We start from the raw sequence: 21,768 nt of genomic DNA on the forward strand, positions 1-21,768 counted from the left end.
CCCAAGAAAACTTCATCAAAACATTCACATGTGAACATACCCCTAAAGGTACCTGGTCATAAAAAATGCTTTAATTGAATTGATTATGATGGACAGACATTAATAAACAATAACAAGAAAAGTGTAAAACGTTTTCTATTTTAAATCTATTTCAAAGTGGGTAGGTGAATGTCCTCCTTATATACAGGCCATGTATTCAACCTCGGAACAGGGCATACAGTAACGCACTGTCAAGTCATCCTGGGGTTTAAAGAGTCGGAGACGCACTGGCCGCGTGGAGTTCGGCTCCGCTGGGTCCGCGCGCACCACTCGCTGTCTCCGCGCGCCACCGCGCCCTGTGTCCACGCGCACCACGCTCTGTGTCCCTATCACCCCTCGCGCCGCAGACCCGTTTAAAACATGAGTGGAAAAGTAGTTTTCTTCCTCGAGAGGCGGATGGCGGATCTGGGATTATGGCAGGCGACGACGTCTCACGTCACTCAGGAACCGCTCCATTAAGGTAAGTCTATTTTAATCTTTATCTTTATTCCGCTCTGTATTCTGCTCTCCTCCTTGAGATGCGTTGATATCTGCGGGCTATATGACGAGGCTAGGACATAAACACTCTAGTTTAGATTTAAGTTGAATACCTTCTCAAAGTGATAATACATAATCAAACGTTTATAAAATCAGTTATTAATCCAGTAAACCCGACTTTCAATGCACGAGGGCAATGCATTATTATGATGGGACAATATACTCGTTATCAAACGTGGAGGCGTTAGTATTCTGATTAAGCATATATAATTATTATTATTATTATTATTGTATAAATGTGTTTTTTCTTTTTGGGGGGGCGGGGGTTATTTTCCGTCTGTCCAGAGCTGTTGGCTCCTCGCGCCCCGACCTCCCGTGGGGCTGGGCTCCTTGGCTCGCGAGTGACTTCCGTTCTGCTGGCAGGGGACACGCAGGAGAGTGGGTCGCTTTCTCTGAACAAGCTGACATTACAACCCACTACACACAAGCGCGCACACATAAGCGCACACACACAAACACACACACACACACACACACACACACACACACACACACACACACACACACACACACACACACACACACACACACACACACACACACACGTTAAACCCTGGCATTGAACACATTATTACGTCGCCTATTACCACAGCCGTTTGCATATTCTAACTTTAATACTGGAACCGATATTTCTTATTCCATTATTCTACTTCATTATAACCCGTATATGGATACATATCTTTTATTTTTCTATCCGTTATGTTATTGTTGTTTGAGACGAGTTAGACTGATGCCCATTAATATCTAGTTTCACTCACGGGAAAATGACAAATCAGCCTGCAAGGGTCTAGGAGTATGTGAGTAGTATACGTATGGGTGTGTGACTTCTGTCAGAGAACAGAGAATGACTTCTCTTGTGTTGGACCTTTGTGTCCCTGACAGTGACACCCGACTCTCCCGCCTGAGAGGAGAGACTGGGTGAACTGGATGGACACAGACTGGTTCAGGGGCTTCCCACCACAGAGCCCTGCTTCTCTGGTCTTTGTCATGTATAATCCCTCAACATCACTTCTAACATCGATAAGACAACTGGGAACCACTCAAAACATCACCCGTGCAGCACACACACCTGATTCGTGTGTGTGTGTGTGTGTGTGTGTGTGTGTGTGTGTGTGTGTGTGTGTGTGTGTGTGTGTGTGTGTGTGTGTGTGTGTGTGTGTGTGTGTGTGTGTGTGTGTGTGTGTGTGTGTGTGTTCCCGCTCTGTAGGTGATGAAGCCCCAGGAGGGAGAGCTGGTGGCGGAGATCTCCAAGGTACGCTAACTAGCATGCTAGCCTAGCGCTGGCTAATGAGCCAACGTGGGTAGGGACACCTGACCCCAGACCTGTGGGAAGGACCTGGTTCTTCATCACTGTACAACAACAGCACACACACAATGGAGGGTCTGTTTCAGAGTCATAGGTTCTAATTTTTTTTTTCTAATTCATTTTAAAACGGGAAGTTATTGGTGCAACTCCAACTGGTCAGGGTTAGGTCAATCAGAACTTAAGTTGGAAAAACAGCTCGAAGGAAAATCGAATTTTGTGTATTAAGATATATAATTTATAACTGCTTTGTAATAATAGTGGTTGTGTCTCCTTTGTCTGGTTCTTTTGTATTTATCTTCTATACTGTAAGGCCCTGAAAGTCATCCACAAATACCATTATGTTATTACTATGATTAATGCTACTGCTATTATTATGATCATATGGATGATCCTGATGATTATTGAGATGATTTTGCTGATTATTCTCATGATTAATGGGATGATCCTAATGATTATTGATATGATCCTAATGATTATTGATATGATCCCGATGATTATTGATATGATCCTGATGATTATTGATATGGTCCTGATGATTATTCTTCTGATTATTGATATTTCCCTGGTGATTATTGATATGACCCCGGTGATTATTGATATGACCCTGGTGATTATTGATATGACCCCGGTGATTATTGATATGACCCCGGTGATTATTCTTCTGGTGAATGGGGTGAGACCCTGACCATGACGGCCGTGACTCTGACGTCGGTGGTCTAACCCCCTGAGTGGTCTCCCCGCCCCAGCTCCAGCTCATGGTCTCGGAGCTGAAGAGCGGCTTCTCCAGCGCCCTGCTGGAGCTCAGCCAGATCCAACATGGCGACTCGTACCTCCGGGAGGAGATGGAGGAGAACCGCCAGAGCTGCCAGAAGAAGGCGCGGCGCCTGGAGACGCTGGTGGAGACGCTGAGGGTGAGAAGGTCCTCCTGGCCCATGGCTCGTCCTGGCCCCTGGCTCTCACGCATCTAGAGGGACTCATGGGGGGGGAGGGGGGGGACTGAGAATAGGCGTCATGTGGCTCAGGAGGTAGGGTTTGTTTGCTGGTAACCGGAGGGTTGCTAGTTCGAACCCCCGGCTCCTCCTAGTGTGAGAGTGTCGAGGTGTCCTTGAGCAAGGCACCTCCCCCTCACTGCTCCTGGCGAGCTGGACGCCGCCTTGCGTGGCTGACACCGCCGTCGGTGTGTGAATGTGTGCATGAATGGTTTATTGTTAGCCAATGTTACAAAGCGTAGTGAGTGGCCACTAGTTAGAAAAGCGCTGTATAAATCCAAGTCCCTCTATCATTTACCAATTACTGAGAACGCTCTGGGTTTGAGGTTGTCGTTTTATAAACCACATTGATGGAGGATCTAAACACTGTTTTGGTTGTTACCCACCAGGAGGAGCTCGGCTCGTTGCAGTGTCAGATCCTACAGCTGGACGTCAACAACCGAATGAGGGCCCAGCAGGCAGACAGGGGCACCACCACCACTACCCAGAAGGAGAGGTACTCAGACAGACTCAGAGTTACATTAGTATCAGACGCATCTTTAGATGACCCTGAGTGCGATCCTTCTAAGCATGGGTAGCCCAAGTGGGAATCAAACCCAGAACCCTGGCATTGTTAGTCCCATGCTTTACCAGTTGAGCTAGCTGGGAACACTCGCCTAAAATGATATGCATTACATTTGCAGAAAAGAACGTGGTAATGGAGCAACATATGACGTTTATTCTCTTTACTCAATATCTACATCTGCCTTCGTATGACTTAAGATAAACCAACGTCCAACTGCTGGAACAAAGGTCACTGAAATAAGTGTTTCTGATTGGTCAGGATTAGACTCATGGCACTCGTGGTACGAAGTGATGTCACTTCGCACCACTTTGAACTGCAATACCCGTGGTTCACCAGAGGGGGTGCCGTGTGATTTTAGCGTTGGGTCACTCTTTAAATTAATAATAAATTAGAATAATGAAATAATGATGAAACCCTATTGTTGACGGTTTGTTTGTCCCACTGTGATTGGCCAGTGAGCCAGGGGAAGCGGCCAGGGGAAGGACGCAGTGTGAGGGATGTTCTGGACAACCGCCACCCTCGTCTTCCTCCCCCAGAGGAAGGCTCCTGCTCCACTCCTACCTGCAGGGCCTCCGGGCGGGTCTGTCGGGGGAGACGGGTGAGACACGACCGCGTGACGACCGTCCGCCTCCGTCTAGGATCTGTGTGTGTGGAGAACGTCAGGGATCCGGTTCTGATCCGTGTCTGAATCTGTAGCATAATCTGTGGGTGTAGATGCATGCAACAAATTAAATCTTATATGTGTGTTTGTAGACACTGGCATCCAAATCGTATCTGTGTGTTTGTATGTGCGTGTGCGTGTCTGTGTCTGTGTCTGTGTGTGTGTGCGTGTGCGTGTGTGTGTCTGTGTGTGTGTGTGTGTGTGTGTAGACGCGCGCCAACAGGTGGTGATGCAGCTGCTCCACTCGGAGTGGGAGTACGTCTCCACCCTGAACCATCTCTACGACAAGTACAAGAACAGCTCTCAGATGAGCAGGGAGCCCTAGTGAGCACCACACCCACTCTACATGTTGTAGATCTATGTATCTATAGTATTCACCAGGGAGCCATAATGAGGGCCAACACCCACTCTAAATGTTCTAGGTCTAGATCTATATGTCTATAGTCTTCACCAGGGATACATAGTTTGGACCTACTCCCACTCTAAATGTTCTAGAGCTATAGCCTTCACCAGGGAGCCATAGTGAGGACCTACAACCGCTCTACATGTTCTAGATCTATAGCCTTCACCAGGGAGCCATAGTGAGGACCTACAACCGCTCTACATGTTCTAGATCTACATCTAAATAGTCTTCCCCAGGGCGCAATAGTGAAGAGTAAAACAATAGTAAAAAGGTCAGTTTTTGTATCATTCCCGTATCCTCACCTGATTTAACGGTTTCTTCTTCTTCCTCTCCAGTCAGTCCTACCTGCAGTTCGTGGACCAGATGCTGCAGCGCCACCTGGTGTTCAGGAACACCCTGCAGGAGCGCTTGTCCGCCGACCACTGGAAGTCTTTAGTGGGAGACCTGCTGGTGCAGCTCATTGGCCACAACAACGTGAGTCATGGAGGGTGACTCAGAGGACCTCCCTCTCTCATCGGGCCACCACGTGTTGATGAGTTAGTTAGTGACGTCACATGTGGGCGTGTCCACTCCAGATGATTGACGGTTAGCTCAGCCTACCAACCTGCCCGGTGGGCTGTACCCACTGGTAGGCGGAGCTGTCCATCATACCCGAGGATGGACCCTCCCACAAGTGATGTCGGCATGTATCACAGGAGGTAGAGCAGGTTAGCTGGTCACCGGAAGGTTGCTAGTTCGATCCCCGAGAGTGTCGAGGTGTCCCTGAGCAAGGCACCGCACCCTTACTGCTCCCGACGAGCTGGCTGTCGCCTTGCGTGGCTGACACCGCCGTCGGTGTGTGAATGTGTGTATGAATGGGTGAATGTTAGATAATAATGGTATAAAGCGCTTTGAGTGGCAGCTGGTTAGAAAAGCGATGGATAAATGCAGTCAATAGACCATGTCCCTATAAGGTCGATTTCGTGAGGGGTGCATTGGGTAAGGGGTGCCAGGTGGGTGATATGAGGGTGAACGTGGAGGAATGTGACCTCTCTGTGACCCCCAGACGGCCTTCATGGACGTGTACATCGGATACACCACCAGCCTGGCTCGCTTCCTGTCCCTGGAGCTCCACCGGGGAGACAGGACGCAGAAGAAGACGGTAGGACACACACACACACGCGCGCACACAACCACGTGCACACATGTACGCACGCACGCACACACAACCACGTACAAACACACACACACACACAACCTAGTGCACACACGCATACAACCAGGTTCAGAAACACACAAATACACATACACACACAACCACTTCCACACACACACACACACACACACACACACACACACACACACACACACACACACACACACACACACACACACACACACACACACACACACACACCAAATTGCACTCACACACACACACACACACACAAACACACACACGATGCAGAGTCAGAGCAGGTATAGACCGAGGGAACAATGCACAGTTTGCTAAAGCTAATTCCGTCTGTGTTCTGCCATTTTGGCCGCTCTGCACATTTCCTGTATAATCATCAAAAAATACGAGAGAGAGCGAAACATGTTTAGGTTCTAGTAGTTACCTCCAATAATGGTTAAGGATATACTGTCAACAAAAACATAATTTTTTATAGTGTGCTTAAAGTATCATATGATGTAATATAACTCTTCGAGAAGAGAGGGCTGTGATCACTGACTCCATACGCTGTCCCCGCCCCTCAGAGAGATCAGACGGAGCGGGAGGAGGGTAAGCTGCTGTCCCTGCTGCTCGCACCTGTCTCCCGTATCCACGGTTACCTGGGACACATTCAGGTGAGTCACGACGGCCCGTTGGGCTCCGGTCCAGCCCCCCCCCCCTTTCAGAGGACGACCAGATGGGCCTTTGGGAAATATATAATAATGTTAATCCAAAATTCACCGTCTCACCTGGGAACGATTGGACCTCCTGCAGTGTCAGCCGTCCAACACTGGGGGGCGCTGTTCTCTTGGTTCAATTCATGTTTTCTAATTGTTCTTTCCAAGATGTTCCGTTTATTAAGAACTGAGCATTATTTTTCCGGATCTTACGTGCAAAAGATGAAGTCAAAGTCGGTGTTTTTGCGGTGGTGATATTGGAGATCTTCTCCCTCTGGTTGGTGCAGAATCTGCTGCAGTGGACCAGCCGAGACCACCCGGACTGCAGCCTACTGCTGGGCTCCGAGAAGGTCCTGAGGGAGACGCTGTCCCGCTGCCACAGCATCCTGGAGCAGGACGTCCAATGGGAAGAGGACGCTCATCCGACCAATCAGAGGTCAGAGAGGGAGGGTAGAGAGAGTTTAGCCCCGTCATAAACACAGTAAACAAACCTGTTCATCAGCATATATAATATATTTAATTCAGATAGGCGGTATTTAGCGACTGAATTGTGTTCTCATGGTACTGAACATAAGTTGAGGTTGTTATGACATCATATTGAATTTCCTCGACTTTATTGTTTCATCGTGACAGCGGGAAATGCTCTGGCGGCCCTCCCGCGTGCGTGTCATCTGCTAGCTGCTGTGCGCGGAGTCAGCAGTGCCAGGGCCCAGCAGGGCCAGCGGGGCCCCCAGCCAGAGACCTGAGGTAACTGTCGCCCCCCGCTGGCCGAATACAGTATGGCGCTCTGTAGGAAAATAACCCGCATGGGTTCTGAAGTCTGCTATTCCAGACAATAAAACTAAGAATGAGAAAACGTAAAAAAGTGCCTGGGGATGCTTGTACGAAGCAGAATGAGTACTTAAAAAACCTATCGGCTACTATTGTTTTAAGCATGATAGGACTATATATTTACATAATTGAATGTTCCACATTAATAGGCCTAATATTAATAATCTATTCTCAGCGTTTTACTTATGAAGCGATATATTTGAGATAAAAAATATCCTTCACTCAATAAATTCATGTATGTTTCAATACATTGAAACATCAAACAATCAAACACAAAGCAGCATTCAGATGTGTTTAAACCCTCTGAACCCAGAGCCCTGAACCCAGAGCCCTGAACCCAGAGCCCTGAACCCTGAGCCCAGGGCTCTGCCCCCCCCCCCCCCCCGGGTCTCCTCTGAGCCTTCAGCTGCGACCTCACCTCTGCTCCTTGGTTTCCATAGAGACGAGCAGGCTCCGCCTCAGGCCGCGGGCGTCGCCATGCGGTGTCCCAGCATGCACCTGGAGTGCTGGTCCTGCAGCCCCGTGAGCCGGAAGCGGGACCGGCTGGCCCAGGGGGGCCCCCCCACCCTGGGGGGCCCCTCCACCCGGGACCGCGGCATCACCAGCTGCTTCGCCCCCCCCCTCCTGTCCCCCCGGCCCCCCGGCGGCCTGCGGCCCCCCGACACCCCCCCCACCGTCTGGGAGACCAGCGACTCGGGCCAGGGGACGTCCAGCCAGCCAACGGGCCGGGGGGGCCCCGACGACGCGGAGGACGGGGAGACGGACCAGGACGACACCTCCGCCTTCGACTACTCCTCCGTCACCTCGGGGAGCCCCGACGGGACGCTGCGCACGGGCCCCGGGGACAGCCACACCGGGGGGGACGATGAGGAGGAGGAGGAGGAGGAAGAGGAGGAGGAAGAGTGGGGGGAGGAGGACAGCCAGGTGCCGGTGCTCCTCCGGCCGGGCTGCCAGCGGAGGAGGAGGGAGGCGGGCCGGGAGCGCACCGTGTGTCTGAGGTGGCAGATCCCCCGCCTCACCCCCCTCCCGCCCGACGGGGGGGCCGCGGCGGGGCCGGGGCCGGGGCCGTGCGCGGAGGGGCCCTGCCTGGTGGGGTCCTACGGCAAGCGGCTGGTGAGCATCAGGAAGGGCTCGCCGCCGCTGCACCCCAAGAGCGCCTTCCGGCCCATCTGGGACGACCCGTCCAAGCAGGTCCTGACGCAGGTGAGACTCCGCCTCCTTAAAAGGCGACATATGATACCACCTGGTGTGATTAGCCGTTACAAGCCGTTTTGAAAATCGGCCTTTTCTGACATCACAAGTGGGCGTGTCCACCTAGATGTGTGAAGGATAGATCCGTCTTCCAGCCTACTGCAGCAAACGTCGCTCAACTATCCGTCATACATTCAGGTGGACACGCCCACTTATAATATGTCACCTTTAATCACAGGTACAGCCTCAAAGGGCATAACAGGCCGACACCCCCGTGAACCTAGCCCCCCAAAGGGCAAGAAACACTCCCCTAATTAGCAAGGAAGGAATCTTGAGAAGGAACGCAGTGCTGTCGCACTCCTGTCCATTCCTTCCAGGAATGGACAGGAGTGCAATGGGTGCCATAATTTACATGGATACAAACAACTAATTTGGAATGAAACTGTTAAATGACCCAAACTCAACTCATTTACTGCACCTCCTGGTGATCTTCACATCAGTCCTGCCTTTTCTCAGTTGTTATGTTTATTTTAGTGACATGCCGATTCAAATATTACTAGATTTAAAGTCCTCCATTCCCAAGACCAAGGCCCAATCCCATTTCTACCCCTTCCCCCTTCCCCCTTCAAAACAAGGGGGAGGTGTAAGGGGAAGGGGTAAGGGGTAGAAATGGGATTGGGCCCAACTGTCATTATTTTAAAGCAGGTTTTAAAGCTGGTTTGTAACCTCCTCTCCCCGTCTCCCAGGCGGACCCGGGTCCAGACAGGGACCCCAGGACGGTCTTCGTCCCCGTCCCGGGTCCAGAGAGAGACCCCAGGCAGGTCTTCGTCCCTGTACCGGGTCAGGCCCGCCACACCTTCCAGAAGTTCAGTCAGAAGAGAGAGGACATGAGGTGAGACCAGGGCCGCGTTCCAACAGTCCCTACGCAGCGAACTCACTCTTGCTCACTGCCTCAACTGCCATGACACTCACGGCTCCAGAGAAGACACTGTATATTCGACAAGCATTAGGATTGAAAAAACATTGGAACACACCCCCAAGGGAGTGTTCCAAACTGAAGCGGGAAGATACTCATTAACCCTGAATGTTAATGAATGAACAGTTGAGGGCCAATAAAGTTCTGGCCGTGGATTCAACTACCTGTGTTTCTGTAGTGATCCACTTTGAAGATGGGAGCCAATGGCTGTACCGGGTTTTTCCAACAGCGTATAGGTTTACAGTTTTAGGCCCAATACCATTTCTACCCCTTACCCCTCCCCCTTGTTTTTAAGGGGTAAGGGGAAGGGGTAAGGGGTAGTAATGGGATTGGGCATTAGTGTCTAGCCAGATCCCCCTGCGCCTCACGAACGTTATGTGAACGTTAAACCGAAAGCCTCCAGAAGGCAGTTAGAAGTCCAAGGTTTAAAAGATTTACGCAATCTGTACTTTTAGTTCCCTAACTCCAGATTGTCTATAACCTCCAGGCACTTGTTAAAGGTTCCAGGTTCGATCCCCAACGCCCCGACTCGTACCTCAAGACTCACCTGTTCAGAGTTCACCTGGACTCTGCATAGCCCCCCCCCCCGCTTACCCCTCCCCTTCCCTCTTATGCATTTAATGTATGTTGTACGTCCTGGCACTTAATGTACACACTTATTGTATGTTGTACGTCCTGGCACTTAATGTACACATTTAATGTATGTTGTACGTCCTGGCACTTAATGTACACACTTATTGTATGTTGTACGTCCTGGCACTTAATGTACACACTTATTGTATGTTGTACGTCCTGGCACTTAATGTACACACTTATTGTATGTTGTACGTCCTTGCACTTAATGTACACACTTATTGTATGTTGTACGTCCTGGCACTTAATGTACACACTTAGGCCCAATCCCATTTCTACCCCTTACCCCTCCCCCTTGTTTTGAAGGGGTAAGGGGAAGGGGTAAGGCTAAGGCCCAATCCCATTTCTACCCCTTACGCCTTCCCCTTACCACTTCAAGACAATGGGGAGGGGTAAGGGTAAGGGGTAAGGGGTAGAAATGGAATCGGGCCTTATCGTATGTTGTACATCCTGCCACTTAAAAATAGAACTTAGCATCGTGTAGCATCTTATCCTAGCGGTCTTTGTTGTATACGGAGAACGGGTTAACCTAGCTATTGTAAGTGCTTGGCACTTGGTTCTATGAACATCCTTACTGTACCGACAGTGATGTTTATCTTCTTCTGATAAATGTACTTATTGTAAGTCGCTCAGGATAAAAGCGTATGCTTGATGCCCTCATTGTTAATCTACCCGTTCCGGAATTACTTCTGAAGAGATTCAAAGTCTTGAACACGTGGGGGTGAACAGGAGCAGCAGACTAAAGACGACCTCTCCTCCCAGACAGGCGGGGGCGCTGCAGCAGCTGGGCAGCGGCCATGTTGGAGCCACCCAGGGCCACGGGGGACTATGGGACGACAGTGAGGACAGCGAGGGCCCCTGCAGCACAGTCTAGGGGCCCCAATGGAACCTGAAAGGGGGGTTATTCTGAAATGTTTGGGCGCCGACATTGAGTTAATTTCGTTTGCATGCTGGGATGAGTTTACCTGCAAGTTTAATCTAGATTACATTTGTTTACGTGCGGACAATAAAAATACTTTTTAGACCAATGGGGATTCAAACCATTTCCTTCACACCTGAAAAAAACTTACTTTAACCCAAACCCTTCCATGTCACATTGTTCCTGACTCTTCAGGGCATTGACTAGAAAGATATATTTAGAAGATTTTAAATACGTTGCGTCTTCTTTCAAAGAGAGGCTGGCGATAAAACTAGCGTATGGTTCTCAGTGGAGCGACGACACTAAACACACCACCATAGTTCCTCATCTGTCAAGTTACGTTTTAAACATTACAAAATCAAAAAACATTCTTTTGTTTATATAAGTATCGTTTTTTTTGTCCAAAGACGCTGATCCAGCTATATCGAGGTGGACTTTGTGCGAGTCACACGGTATGAAATGAACGCAGACGTCAGTACAAAATAAGACTGGGGGGTTTATTCACCTCTTCAAGACCATTAATACAAAGCACAGTTAGAAGGCCACATACCGTCCAATCAACACACTGTTACAGCGCCACCCCGGGCTCCTGGCCAATCACAATGTTCTGTTTTCCATGGGGGGGGGGGAGGGGGGGGGCAACGTAAGGAGGGAAAAGGCGGGTCCAAACTGAATCCGGAATGTTCCAGAAGAAGGGGGGGGGGGCGGAGCTAGGAGAGTAATAGGGGCTTTGACCAATTTGGAATATTCTGTTGTTTCAGTTAGGGGCAGGGCTGAAATGCATAGGGGAGTTTTGACCAATCAGGAATATTTCCCCTAAGAGGGGGCGGGACAAAGTATCCACAAGAGCCAACCGCTGAACTATACAGCAGCCCTCTTGAGAAGGTCACGCCGAAGCAATGATGGGATATGACATCACTTTGAATCTCTACACCTGACCAATAAGGGCGACTCATGACGTGGCGCCTTGGTTTTCTCGCACAACCTGAGGTCACGTGACTGGTCATGTGACCAGCAGGCGGTCCAATTGTTGGCCTTAATTGTTTTGGTCGGTTTTAAAATTCATCGTATTTTTCGTCGCCCTGATCCGAGGGTGTGAGTTTTTCGAAAAACAGTAGCGCCGGACCACAATGCATTGCGTGCATAAACATGACCCCACGCCACCCGGTGGCCATTTCAAACAGTACAGCCTAAAGTGCACAAAGTGTGTTCTCAGGACACGCACCCCCCCCCCCCCCCCCCCCCCCCAATACACATATATTGCGTTCCTTGATACATCCCCCCCCCTCTTTAATGCGTTCTGTCGTGACCGAGCCTTTACAAAATCAAAGAGACACAAAGAAGAGAAAAGGCAGTTAGTCTGGTGTGTAAAGTGGTGGAGTAAAGCAAACGCTCTGTACATTTCCATTGCTTTAAAAAAAAACAAAAAAACAATAGCTAAAAGGGGAGATTGGGGGGGTCATGGGGTTGGGGGGGTTGCAGGGTCACAGAGGGTGGGCGGGGGTCAAAGGTCATGGCTTATTCTCAGTGAATAGTCCCAGAGTGCGAGCTGGGATGGGGGGGGTTTGGGGGATTGTCTGTTAGGTTGTCACGACGACCTGCGTGGGGCCGTGGTCGCCGTTGTGCCGACGGTAGCAGCATCGGACTGTTAGGCAAAGTCTGACGCCGCCGCCGCGAGACGGAGAGACCATCAACGAGAGAGAAACGTCACTTTATACAAATCCTAATCGTTAGTGTATACATGTTATATATACACGCCCACACACACACACACACACACACACACACCCGTACACACACACACACACACACTGTATCCACAAACATGTACAATTCGTAGTGTATAGTTTTGTTCTCAACATTACATAGGCAACTTTATTATTTATTCTTTTTTTTTTGCTTTTTTTCTGCTTTTAGACACCTTTTGCTTGTTGTGTAAAATCCAAAGAGAAAGTAAAAAGGCACATCTGTTCAGGATGCAGGGGACCCCGCAGTCTGTACGAAATGAACAGAGAGCGGGAGAGAGACAGAGAGAGAGGGAGACGGAGAGAGAGGGAGAGAGAGACAGAGAGGGAGACGGAGAGAGAGAGGAAGAGGGAGATGGACAGAGAGAGAGAGGGAGAGAGGGAGAGGGCTTGAGAGACAGAGACAGAGAGAGAGAGGGAGAGGGCTTGAGAGACATAGGGCGAGAAAAAGAGGGTGAGAGAGGGAGATACAGAGAGAGTGAGAGAGAGATCAAGAGAGAGAGAGGGTGTGGATGTTCCTCATTATCGGTTGCTTTTCTCTTGGTTTGTAGTTCCTTGTAGCCGCCACCGGAGGGCACTGTCCCTTTAGTCCCAGACTTTGGTTGGGAGAGGGGAGGCACGTTATGGGGGGCGTTGGGCTTTAGTTACATAGCAGTCTATTCATACCAACGAAGAAGAAGAGGAGGAGCGGGAGGGGGAGGAGGAGGAGGAGAAGGAGGAGGGTGGTTGCCGCGGTAGCGTAGGACCGACCACATGGTCCAGGGTGAGACCCAGGAAGGGGCTTCAAGAGTTTTAAGACATCACCTTGGCTTCTTGAGAGAGGAGACACACAAGACACACAACGTCCTGCTCCAAGGGGCGTCTCCGGACAGCGCTCCAGTCCAGTCAGACCCTTCAGCGCCCCGTGTAGTACTGCCCCCTGCTGGCCCGGGGGCAGTACTACACCCCCACCCTGCACCGCCTCCCCTCCAGATGAACCCAAGGCTGCAGAGAGGTGGGGGAAAGTCACCTGACCTCAAAACCAAAAAAAGACAAAACAGCCTGATGTGCAAATGGCGTCCAGACTCTGGCCTCATGTCTTCCTGCCGAGGCACCCCTAACCAGGGGTCAGAGGTCAGTGCTGTGGGTTTTTTGTTTTCTTCTCAAAAAAGGCAACGTTTTGGGGAGAAGAGGGTGGCTATGGGCAGGCCTGTTGGAACACACACACACACACGCACACACAGGGATAGACGGCTAGAAAGGGAAAGCTAAAAAGACAAGACAGATGGACACACGGGGGGACAGGCGAAGAGACAAACAGACAGACAGACGGAGACAGACAGGCCTGATGACTCAATCTCCCTCCTGTTCAGTCACAGTGCACAGTAGCGATAAAGGGGGCGGGGTGTTCAGTGTTGCACCGGCCAATAGGATTACATGTCTTGCTTTTTGCCCCCGATGATGTCATCTCTTTAAAAAACAAAACAAAGACACAAAACAAAAAAGAGAGAGCAAAATCCCTTTCCCCCCTGCATAAAATAAGACTTTGGCCATGTGTTGAGTTTGTAGAAAAACATAAACAGTAAAGGTGACGTGCTAGCCACCGCTAGCTCCTCGCTAGCCACCGCTAGCTCCTCGTTAGTTCCTCGCTAGCTACTCGCTAGTGCCTCGCTAGCTACTCGCTAGTGCCTCGCTAGCCACTCGTTAGCCCCGCACACTAACCCCCGCGGCGGGAGCAGGGACGTGTATCGAGAGTCTGAGCCGCCAACATGGCCACCGTCATGGCCACGCCCCCATGCTTTCCCCACCTCAGTGGAACGATCCAGAGGAGACCATGTGACTCCTCAAAGGGGGGAGGGTCGCTACAGAGGGCACTCTCCACGGGAGAAGCACACACACACACACACACACACACACACACACACACACACACACACACACACACACACACACACACACACACACACACACACACACACACACACACACACACACACACACACACACACACACACAACAGCGTCTGGGGGCCCCTTATAGGGGCGTGGCTCATTGGCACTGAGGGTTTGAAATGTAGGCGGAGCTACGTAACCCCTGAGAGGCGGGGCTCTTGAGCCGACGGGAGTGGGAGGAGTCAGGCGTGGCGGGCGGAGGAAGGCGAGGGGGTTGGGGGCGTGGCAGCAGCATTCTGTCGTCTATTGGTCGATCCATCGACCAATCGATGGGTCAACCGGCCCCGATGATCCGACCAATCCGAGCGCGCTCTGCCGTCCGTTGCCCCTCCCCCGGCTCTCGTCGGCCCCTCCTCGTTAAGAGTTCGTCCGAAAGAAAAATAAAATAAAAGAAACCAAAAAAAAGAAACAAAATCAAAACCACTGGAAAAAAAAACTGAATCCGAAACGGCCGTCTCATTGGCTGCTGTCCGTGTTCTCCACCAATGAGAGCGCCTGAAAGGCGGGCTGCAGCAGCTCCCGCTTGTATGTCTTTGGCGGGAGCTTGGGCAGCTGGGGGGAGGAGTTGTGGCGCGGCGGGACGGGCGGGGCCGACGCCATGGGGGGCGGCGGGCACAGGCTGTTGTGGCTGGCGCTCAGCGGGCAGCTGCGGCGGGGCACCCGCGGGGAGGGGGTCCCCGGGGGGGTCCCGGGGGAGGTGGGCAGGCTGCCGAAGTCCCAGTGGAAGCGGCCCACCGGCGAGGGCTGCATGCTGGGCGGGTAGTTGATGAAGATCTCCGGGGGCCGGTAGGGCACCGGGGGGGGCGTGTCGGGCAGGGGGTCCCGGGGCGGCGGGGGCGGGGGGCTGGGCAGGGGCCCGTCGCCGGGGGGGCCGTTGTAGAGCGGGGCCCGCGGCTGGACCCGGGGCAGGGTGGGGGGCAGCCGGGGGGGGATGGCGGGGGGGAAGTCGGAGAGAGGGCCCATCTGGGAGGGGGGGGGGGGGGGCACGCACACACACACACACACACACACACACACACACACACACACACACACACACACACACACACACACACACACACACACACACACACACACACACACACACACACACACACACACACACAGTAATGAGTTAAAGTTGTCCCATTAACAATATTTACATTTTCATGAAAACAGGCGTTTACTACAAGTTTGACTGAAAGACGCTTAATGAAGCTAAGAGCTGCCCCGATCTGACACACACGTGTCAAAATAAACAATGTGTCGAGACACAGAACAGAGAGAGGAGGAGAGAGAGGAGAGGGGAGGAGAGAGGAGGGGAGAAGAGAACAGAGGAGAGAGGAGGAGAGTAGAGAGGGGAGGAGAGTAGAGAGAGGAGGAGAGGGGAGGGGAGAAGAGAACAGAGGAGAGGAGGAGAGTAGAGAGAGGAGGAGGAGAGGAGGAGAGAAGGGAAAAGAGGAGAGAGGAGGAGAGAGGAGAGAGGAGGAGAGAAGAGAGAGGAGGAGAGAGGAGGAGAGAGGAGCAGAGAGGAGAGAGGAGGAGAGAGGAGAGAGGAGGAGAGGAGGAGCAGAGAGGAGAGAGGAGGAGAGAGGAGGGGAGAGGAGGAGAGAGGAGGAGAGAGGAGAAGGTTCCATCGGCAGCAAGCGCAGGCAGCGCAGCAGAGGATCATGGGTAGGAGCGGGGCGGGGCCTCACCTTGGCCTCGGACATGGCGTCCTTCCTGCGGGGGGGGAGGGGCGGGGGCTTAAGAGGCTCCTCCCCCAGGTGGTGCAGGCTGCCGCAGGACGCCGAGTGGAACTCTGCAGCGGAGAAACACAAACACCCCAAGATGAGACCCCCCACTGGGACGGCCTGATGAGACCCCCCACTGGGACGGCCTGATGAGACCCCCCACTGGGACGGCCTGATGAGACCCCCCACTGGGACGGCCTGATGAGACCCCCCACTGGGACGGCCTGATGAGACCCCCCACTGGGACGGCCTGATGAGACCCCCCACTGGGACCCCGAGATGTGACTCCCCACTGGGACATCCTGAGGGTCACCCCTAGAAGTGTCCCCCTGACTGTGACCCCTAGATGTGTCAGCCGACTGTGACCCCTAGATGTGACACCCCACTGTGACCCCTAGATGTGTCAGCCGACTATGACCCCTAGATGCGTGTCCCCCCCAGACCCCGGCCACATATACGGGTGGTACTCACTTGAAGGAGGCAGGATGACGGGGGCGAATATGGAGTTACCTCCTGTAGGAGTCAACAGACACAGAGAGAGGCTTTAGAGGAGGAACTGCCAGCCAGGCTGCCCTGACGCTGCAAACTGATACAGAAATATTCATATCTAATTATTAAATCATCAATATTTGACCAATATCAAATTAATAAAATATATAATTACTATTGTAATTACTTGAAATACAATTACTATTAAAATAAAATGAATACATAATTTCTTAGCTAAATGAAATAAGGTTAGGTCATTTCTTATTTTTCTTCGTGTTATGGCTCGGATGTAATGAGGTCAAAGGTCGGAGGTCAAAGGTCGGCGGTCAGTGGCCGAGGTCAGTGGACAGAGGTCAATGGTCGGAAGGTCAGGTGTCGGAGGTTAAGGGGTCAGAGGTTAAGGGGTCAGAGGTTAAGGGGACAGAGGTCAAGCGGTCGGAGGTCAAGCGTCGGCGGTTCAGGAGTCCGAGGTCAGGGGCCGGAGGTTCCGGGGTCAGAGGTCGGGGACCACCCACCGTAGGAGCTGCCGAGGTCGGGCTCGGTGAAGACGGAGCTGAGGTCGGAGGAGGCGGACTGCGGCGGCGTGGGCGTGTTGGGGGAGGTGGGCACCGAGGCGGAGGCGGGCGTCTCCAGCTCCGTCTCGGCGATGCTGCGGAAGGTGATCTTGTGGGGGGGCTCGCGCTCCAAGGCCACGGGGTGTCCCTTCAGGGTGCCCGATGTGGAGGTGCGGACGGGCCGGATCCCCGGGGACTTGAGGGTGTACAGGGTCTTCCTGGGCTGCGGGGGGGAGGAGGGAGGGAGGGAGGGAGGGATGGAAGGGAGAAGAGGGAGGGAGGGAGGGGGGAGGGGGGAGGGAGATGAGACGGAAGGCTGAAGGAATTAGGAATGCAACGAAATGAAAATTCTTGGCCAAAAGAAAACCGATCTTATGATGACAGCAATGTAGAGTCGGCTCACTTACTGTCGAAAAAACCTTTTTTTTCCAGACCTAGATCATTTTCATTCAAGTGTCTATGCATCCATGTTTTTCCGACGTAGGTAGGTCGGAAATGACGCGTTTATACCTAAAACGAACGCAGCATAACACCGCATGTGTTTGTGATGTTCTCTGCCTGTGTAGTGAATTGGCTAGTCACGTGTATCGGATCGGCGCATAGACCTGCGTACTCGCAGGAATGTCCGATATTGGTATCGGAACAACTCTTCCAAGAGGACCTCTAGGAAGAGTTGTTCCGATACCAATATCGGACATTCCTGCGAGGGCTCCAGAGTGCGCCTAATTTGGGCGCACATGCGCCTAGAATTCGGGGTAGTGCGACCAAATATTTTATTTGGGCGCACCGGTGCGACTGAAAATATATCTGGTATAATTATCATTATTTTATTTTTTTACAGAGCAGTCTATTCATAATATTGTAATAACCACGGAAGAGGCAGTGAATGAAGTATTGATTAGACAGCGATGCATTAGATACCTAATAAACCATTGGAACACGCAAGACCGGTAACAATAGCAACGCCGGTAAACAAACCCGCGAAGCCCAATCCAGGGGCCTGTACTACGAAGCTCGATTATAGGGTTAGCGAGGTATGTTGAGCTGAAAGCCTGGGTTAGCTGTACCATGAAAGTCGATCTCTTTAAGCGTCGCTGTATCACCATTGGTGACTTACGCTCGCAACCAAACCTGGTCGGGAGCAGCTTTTCAGCGAATCTACCCGGAGATCGGCTACTTATATCGGCGTGCGCAGCTTCTTAGCCCCTCCTCCGATAATGGCGTCACCATTTGTGGGTGTTCCCATGGACCACGGCGCACTTATCGTACAGGCGTCTCTCCGGAGACAGAGGGTTTTTCGGGACAGAACCGATCCATTGGCATTGTCTGACGATATTCTTTATGAGAGATACAGATTCGGCATTTATTTAAGGCATTTATTTAATGGTCAAAATATTATTAATCAATGGCGTAAATATCGACGGTGCAACCGGTGCAGTTGCCCGGTTGCCCCCCGTCAACAACTCAGCGCAAGGCAGGCCCGGTCCAACGCCCCCCCCCCCTAAACCCCCCCCCCCCCCCCCGTCAACAACTCAAAACTTGGGTGCACCATAAATACGTGCTGGTGCACCCAAATCAAAAATGTAGGCGCACCAGTGCACCCAAGGAAAAAGTTAGTCTGGAGCCCTGCAAGAGGTACAACCCTAACCAGAACCACCGTTAATTAGTGTGGTTCGTGGTATGGTCATGTTGTGTCCTCATGGACAGAGAGAGGAGAAGTGAAGGAGAGAGGGTAGGGTGGTTCAATCGGTCAATTCCCTGAATATGACCGCTTTCAGATTCTTCTGAAACGTTTGACTATTTTCATGGGAAAGCGGAGCCGCCCAGATGTTCAGCGTGGTCATTTGGCATCCACTCTGATTTCCCCATAGCCTTTATCTGGGAATAGGAGGGAGCTCCTGTCCAGAAATGACGGAGGCCCATGACCGGTGAGACACAAAGCCAGGGAGGGGATCCGGCGGAGCGGCTTACAAAGCGAGGAGGCTGCCTGCAGTTCCGGGGCTCGATCTCCTGGGACTTGTTGAAAAGGTAGTCGTAGAAGTCCTTCTCACTCATGTTGCCCATGGGGTTCAGGTTCTCAAAGAACCTCTGGGGAGAGAGGGAGAGACCGCAACAGGTTAGTGTCCGGTCCAGGAGAGTGAAAAATCCACTGCACTCGTCTCTTTATCTCCCTTCCTATTTTTTTTTTATAAAGGCACGGTTTAAAAAGAGTATTTAAGGTACGGGCACAAGCTACACAGAACATCCTGTGGACATCGTTGAGCAAGATGCCTGGCCCCTACCTACTCCTCAATGGGGTAGGGTTAGGGCCCCTTAGTGTTAGGGCTGAATAGTATAGGAGAAGAAACCGCTGTAGAAGTGTAGCGTCATGCCTTTAAGGCCATAACCAGACTATGGTCAGGCCTCCATTTTAGACGCAATGCTCTAGTCCGAACCGGAAGATCCTCTGCTATGGACAACAGGAATCAAGGGTACGGACAAGGATTTAGCATTTTAGATTCCTGAATGAACGCAAAGTCCTGCACCTGCCTAATGACTAAATCCTTTTTTATTATTAATTAACAGATTAAAGCATCTGCTTAATTTAAAAATATAAATCGTTGAGATAAATAATGTCGCTAAATGCAGAAAAATTCAAATTGAATCACAGCGACGATAATCGATAAAGCAACAAACGAAAAGATTGCCGTGCAGCCAAACGACGGAGCACCATGACACAAAGCCGGTCCGTACGCCCGGGGACAGAGGGGGGGGGGGGTCGTACCCGGACGTCGTGCTCCTGCTTCAGGCAGTAGGGCTGGTTCTGGTACTGCTGGATCTCCCCGGTGATCTCCGCCACTTTCCGCCGCTTGCTGAAGTTGATGAGCTCCTTGCCGTGGCGCTTGAGGTGGTCCGGGTTGCCCTCCTCCGTCTTCAGGATGTTGGTCAGGTAAATACCTGGTCGCCGTGACAACGGGAGGAGGGGCAGGAGGAGGGGCAGGAGGAGGAGGAGCAAGAGGAGGGGGAGGAGGAGGAGAGGGAGGAGGATGAGGGGAGGGAGGAGGAGGAGGAGGAGGAGGGGGAGGAGGAGGAGGAGGGGGAGGAGGAGGAGGAGAGGGAGGAGGAGGAGCAAGAGGAGTAGGAGGGAGAAGAAGAGAGGGAGGCAAGGTCAGTTTAAATATCCAGTGAAGAGTGCGAGTCACTGCAGGAGAACATCAGGTGAGGTAGAACCTCCTGCTCTGGGGAGGTGGAACCTCCTGGTCTGATCCGGCCTGGCGGTTCTTACCAAAGAAAGGCACGCATGGCGGGTTGATGGACTTGAGCTTGGCCAGGTACTTCTTGAAGTGGTCCTGGCTCAGCTCCACCGCCTCCTCCAGGATCTTCTTCTTCCTCTCCGGGACCGCCTGCAACGCAGCACACCGCCGTCAGGAACCCTGAACCCATCCCTCAGGAGTGTGTGTTCCTGCGTGTATGTTCCTGTGTTTGTGTGTTTGTGTTTCTGTGTGTGTTTGTGTGTTCTGTGTGTGATCTCTGTGCGTGTGTGTTCTCCGTCTTCAAGTGTGTTCTGTGTGTGTGTGTTGCGCGAGTCAGTGCGTTCTGTATGTGTATGATATCAGTGTGCGGTTGTGTGTATGCGTTCTGTGTGTGCGTTCGTGCTCTCTGTGTGAGTTCGTTCTCTGTGTGTATGCGTTGTGTGTGCTCTGTGTGTGTGTTCTCTGTGTGCGTGCTCTCTGCGTGTTCACCTCGAAGGTGTGGTCCAGGCGGTACACGGGGACAGAGTTGATGGCGCTGACCACCTCCAGGACGCCGTTGAAGTTGTTGAGCTCCTGGAAGACCTGCAGCACCTCGATGACCCGCGTGAACACCGCCACGCGCTCGTCCAGGTTCTCCGCCTCCACGATGCACCTGCACACACACACACACAAAAAAGTAAACCTTTTTGATACAGCTCAGAACTAAATATTATATATATATATATTGGTTTATATATTAGTGCGGTCAGTTTAACGAGTTATTAACAGCGTTAACGCAAACCAATTTTAACGGCGTTATATTTTTTTCAAAGTTCAGTGATTGAAACAAATAAAAGCCTGGGCTATTGAAGTTTTACGGTAGGCCTACCACTGTCATGCACCTACCCGATGTCAAGTGAACCGGGTTGAATTCACTACGGGTCTCTCTTCTTCTATCCATCTTGCCAAACATATTTTATTACTGTCCTTCTCAACACTCTCAGATCGCACTAAAAGGCTAGCAGCACGAAATTAAGGGATATTTAGAATAGAAAAAAAGTGTGATTTATGGCGATTAATCGCGAGTTAACTATGAACTTAATGTGATTAATCGCGATTGAATATTTTAATCGCTTGAAAGCACTAATACATATTAAATATAAACAATAGGAACACTAATATGCATGAGAGGGGTTAGACTATCTT

The 21,768-nt window shown here is 51.5% G+C and overlaps 2 protein-coding genes across 4 annotated transcripts in view; one reads left to right on the top strand and one right to left on the bottom strand.

The window, feature by feature from the left end:
• The first annotated feature begins 38 nt into the window (after positions 1 to 38).
• On the top strand, positions 39 to 11,028 carry si:ch211-67f24.7 (uncharacterized). Of its 3 annotated transcripts, XM_030356849.1 has the most exons (15): positions 45 to 499; positions 862 to 954; positions 1,784 to 1,828; positions 2,629 to 2,793; positions 3,261 to 3,367; positions 3,892 to 4,034; positions 4,307 to 4,421; positions 4,836 to 4,974; positions 5,546 to 5,641; positions 6,238 to 6,327; positions 6,657 to 6,805; positions 7,003 to 7,116; positions 7,641 to 8,403; positions 9,138 to 9,283; positions 10,763 to 11,028. In XM_030356849.1, exons 3-15 carry the CDS (start codon positions 1,787 to 1,789, stop codon positions 10,872 to 10,874), a joined length of 2,181 nt encoding a protein of 726 aa, XP_030212709.1. In that variant the 5' UTR covers positions 45 to 499; positions 862 to 954; positions 1,784 to 1,786; the 3' UTR covers positions 10,875 to 11,028. The 3 variants fall into 3 exon arrangements, with proteins under 3 accessions (XP_030212711.1, XP_030212709.1, XP_030212710.1); XM_030356851.1 differs by lacking the exon at positions 862 to 954 and having other exon boundaries at positions 39 to 499; XM_030356850.1 differs by lacking the exon at positions 45 to 499 and having other exon boundaries at positions 542 to 954.
• Positions 11,029 to 11,395: 367 nt separating this feature from the next.
• Positions 11,396 to 21,768, bottom strand: part of sos2 (son of sevenless homolog 2 (Drosophila)) — a 44,603-nt gene continuing 34,230 nt past the window's right edge. The window contains exons 16-23 of the mRNA XM_030356824.1: positions 21,073 to 21,235; positions 20,616 to 20,733; positions 20,115 to 20,287; positions 19,322 to 19,438; positions 17,312 to 17,573; positions 16,779 to 16,820; positions 16,272 to 16,375; positions 11,396 to 15,558 (exon numbers count right to left, since the gene is read on the bottom strand). Of these exons, the coding sequence (XP_030212684.1) occupies positions 15,052 to 15,558; positions 16,272 to 16,375; positions 16,779 to 16,820; positions 17,312 to 17,573; positions 19,322 to 19,438; positions 20,115 to 20,287; positions 20,616 to 20,733; positions 21,073 to 21,235 (1,486 nt within the window). The 3' untranslated portion in view covers positions 11,396 to 15,051. The remainder of the gene's footprint in view (positions 15,559 to 16,271; positions 16,376 to 16,778; positions 16,821 to 17,311; positions 17,574 to 19,321; positions 19,439 to 20,114; positions 20,288 to 20,615; positions 20,734 to 21,072; positions 21,236 to 21,768) is intronic.

Source organism: Gadus morhua, chromosome 5 (genome assembly GCF_902167405.1).
Source record: "Gadus morhua chromosome 5, gadMor3.0, whole genome shotgun sequence".
NCBI lineage: Eukaryota > Metazoa > Chordata > Actinopteri > Gadiformes > Gadidae > Gadus > Gadus morhua.

Excerpts from the sequence above, each read along its gene's own strand:
- si:ch211-67f24.7 (XM_030356851.1), top strand. The coding sequence starts at position 1,787 with ATGAAGCCCCAGGAGGGAGAGCTGGTGGCGGAGATCTCCAAG. Across the intron at positions 4,422-4,835 it reads CAGATGAGCAGGGAGCCCTA|TCAGTCCTACCTGCAGTTCG; the intron begins GTGAGCACCACA and ends CTTCCTCTCCAG. Across the intron at positions 8,404-9,137 it reads CCAAGCAGGTCCTGACGCAG|GCGGACCCGGGTCCAGACAG; the intron begins GTGAGACTCCGC and ends CCCGTCTCCCAG.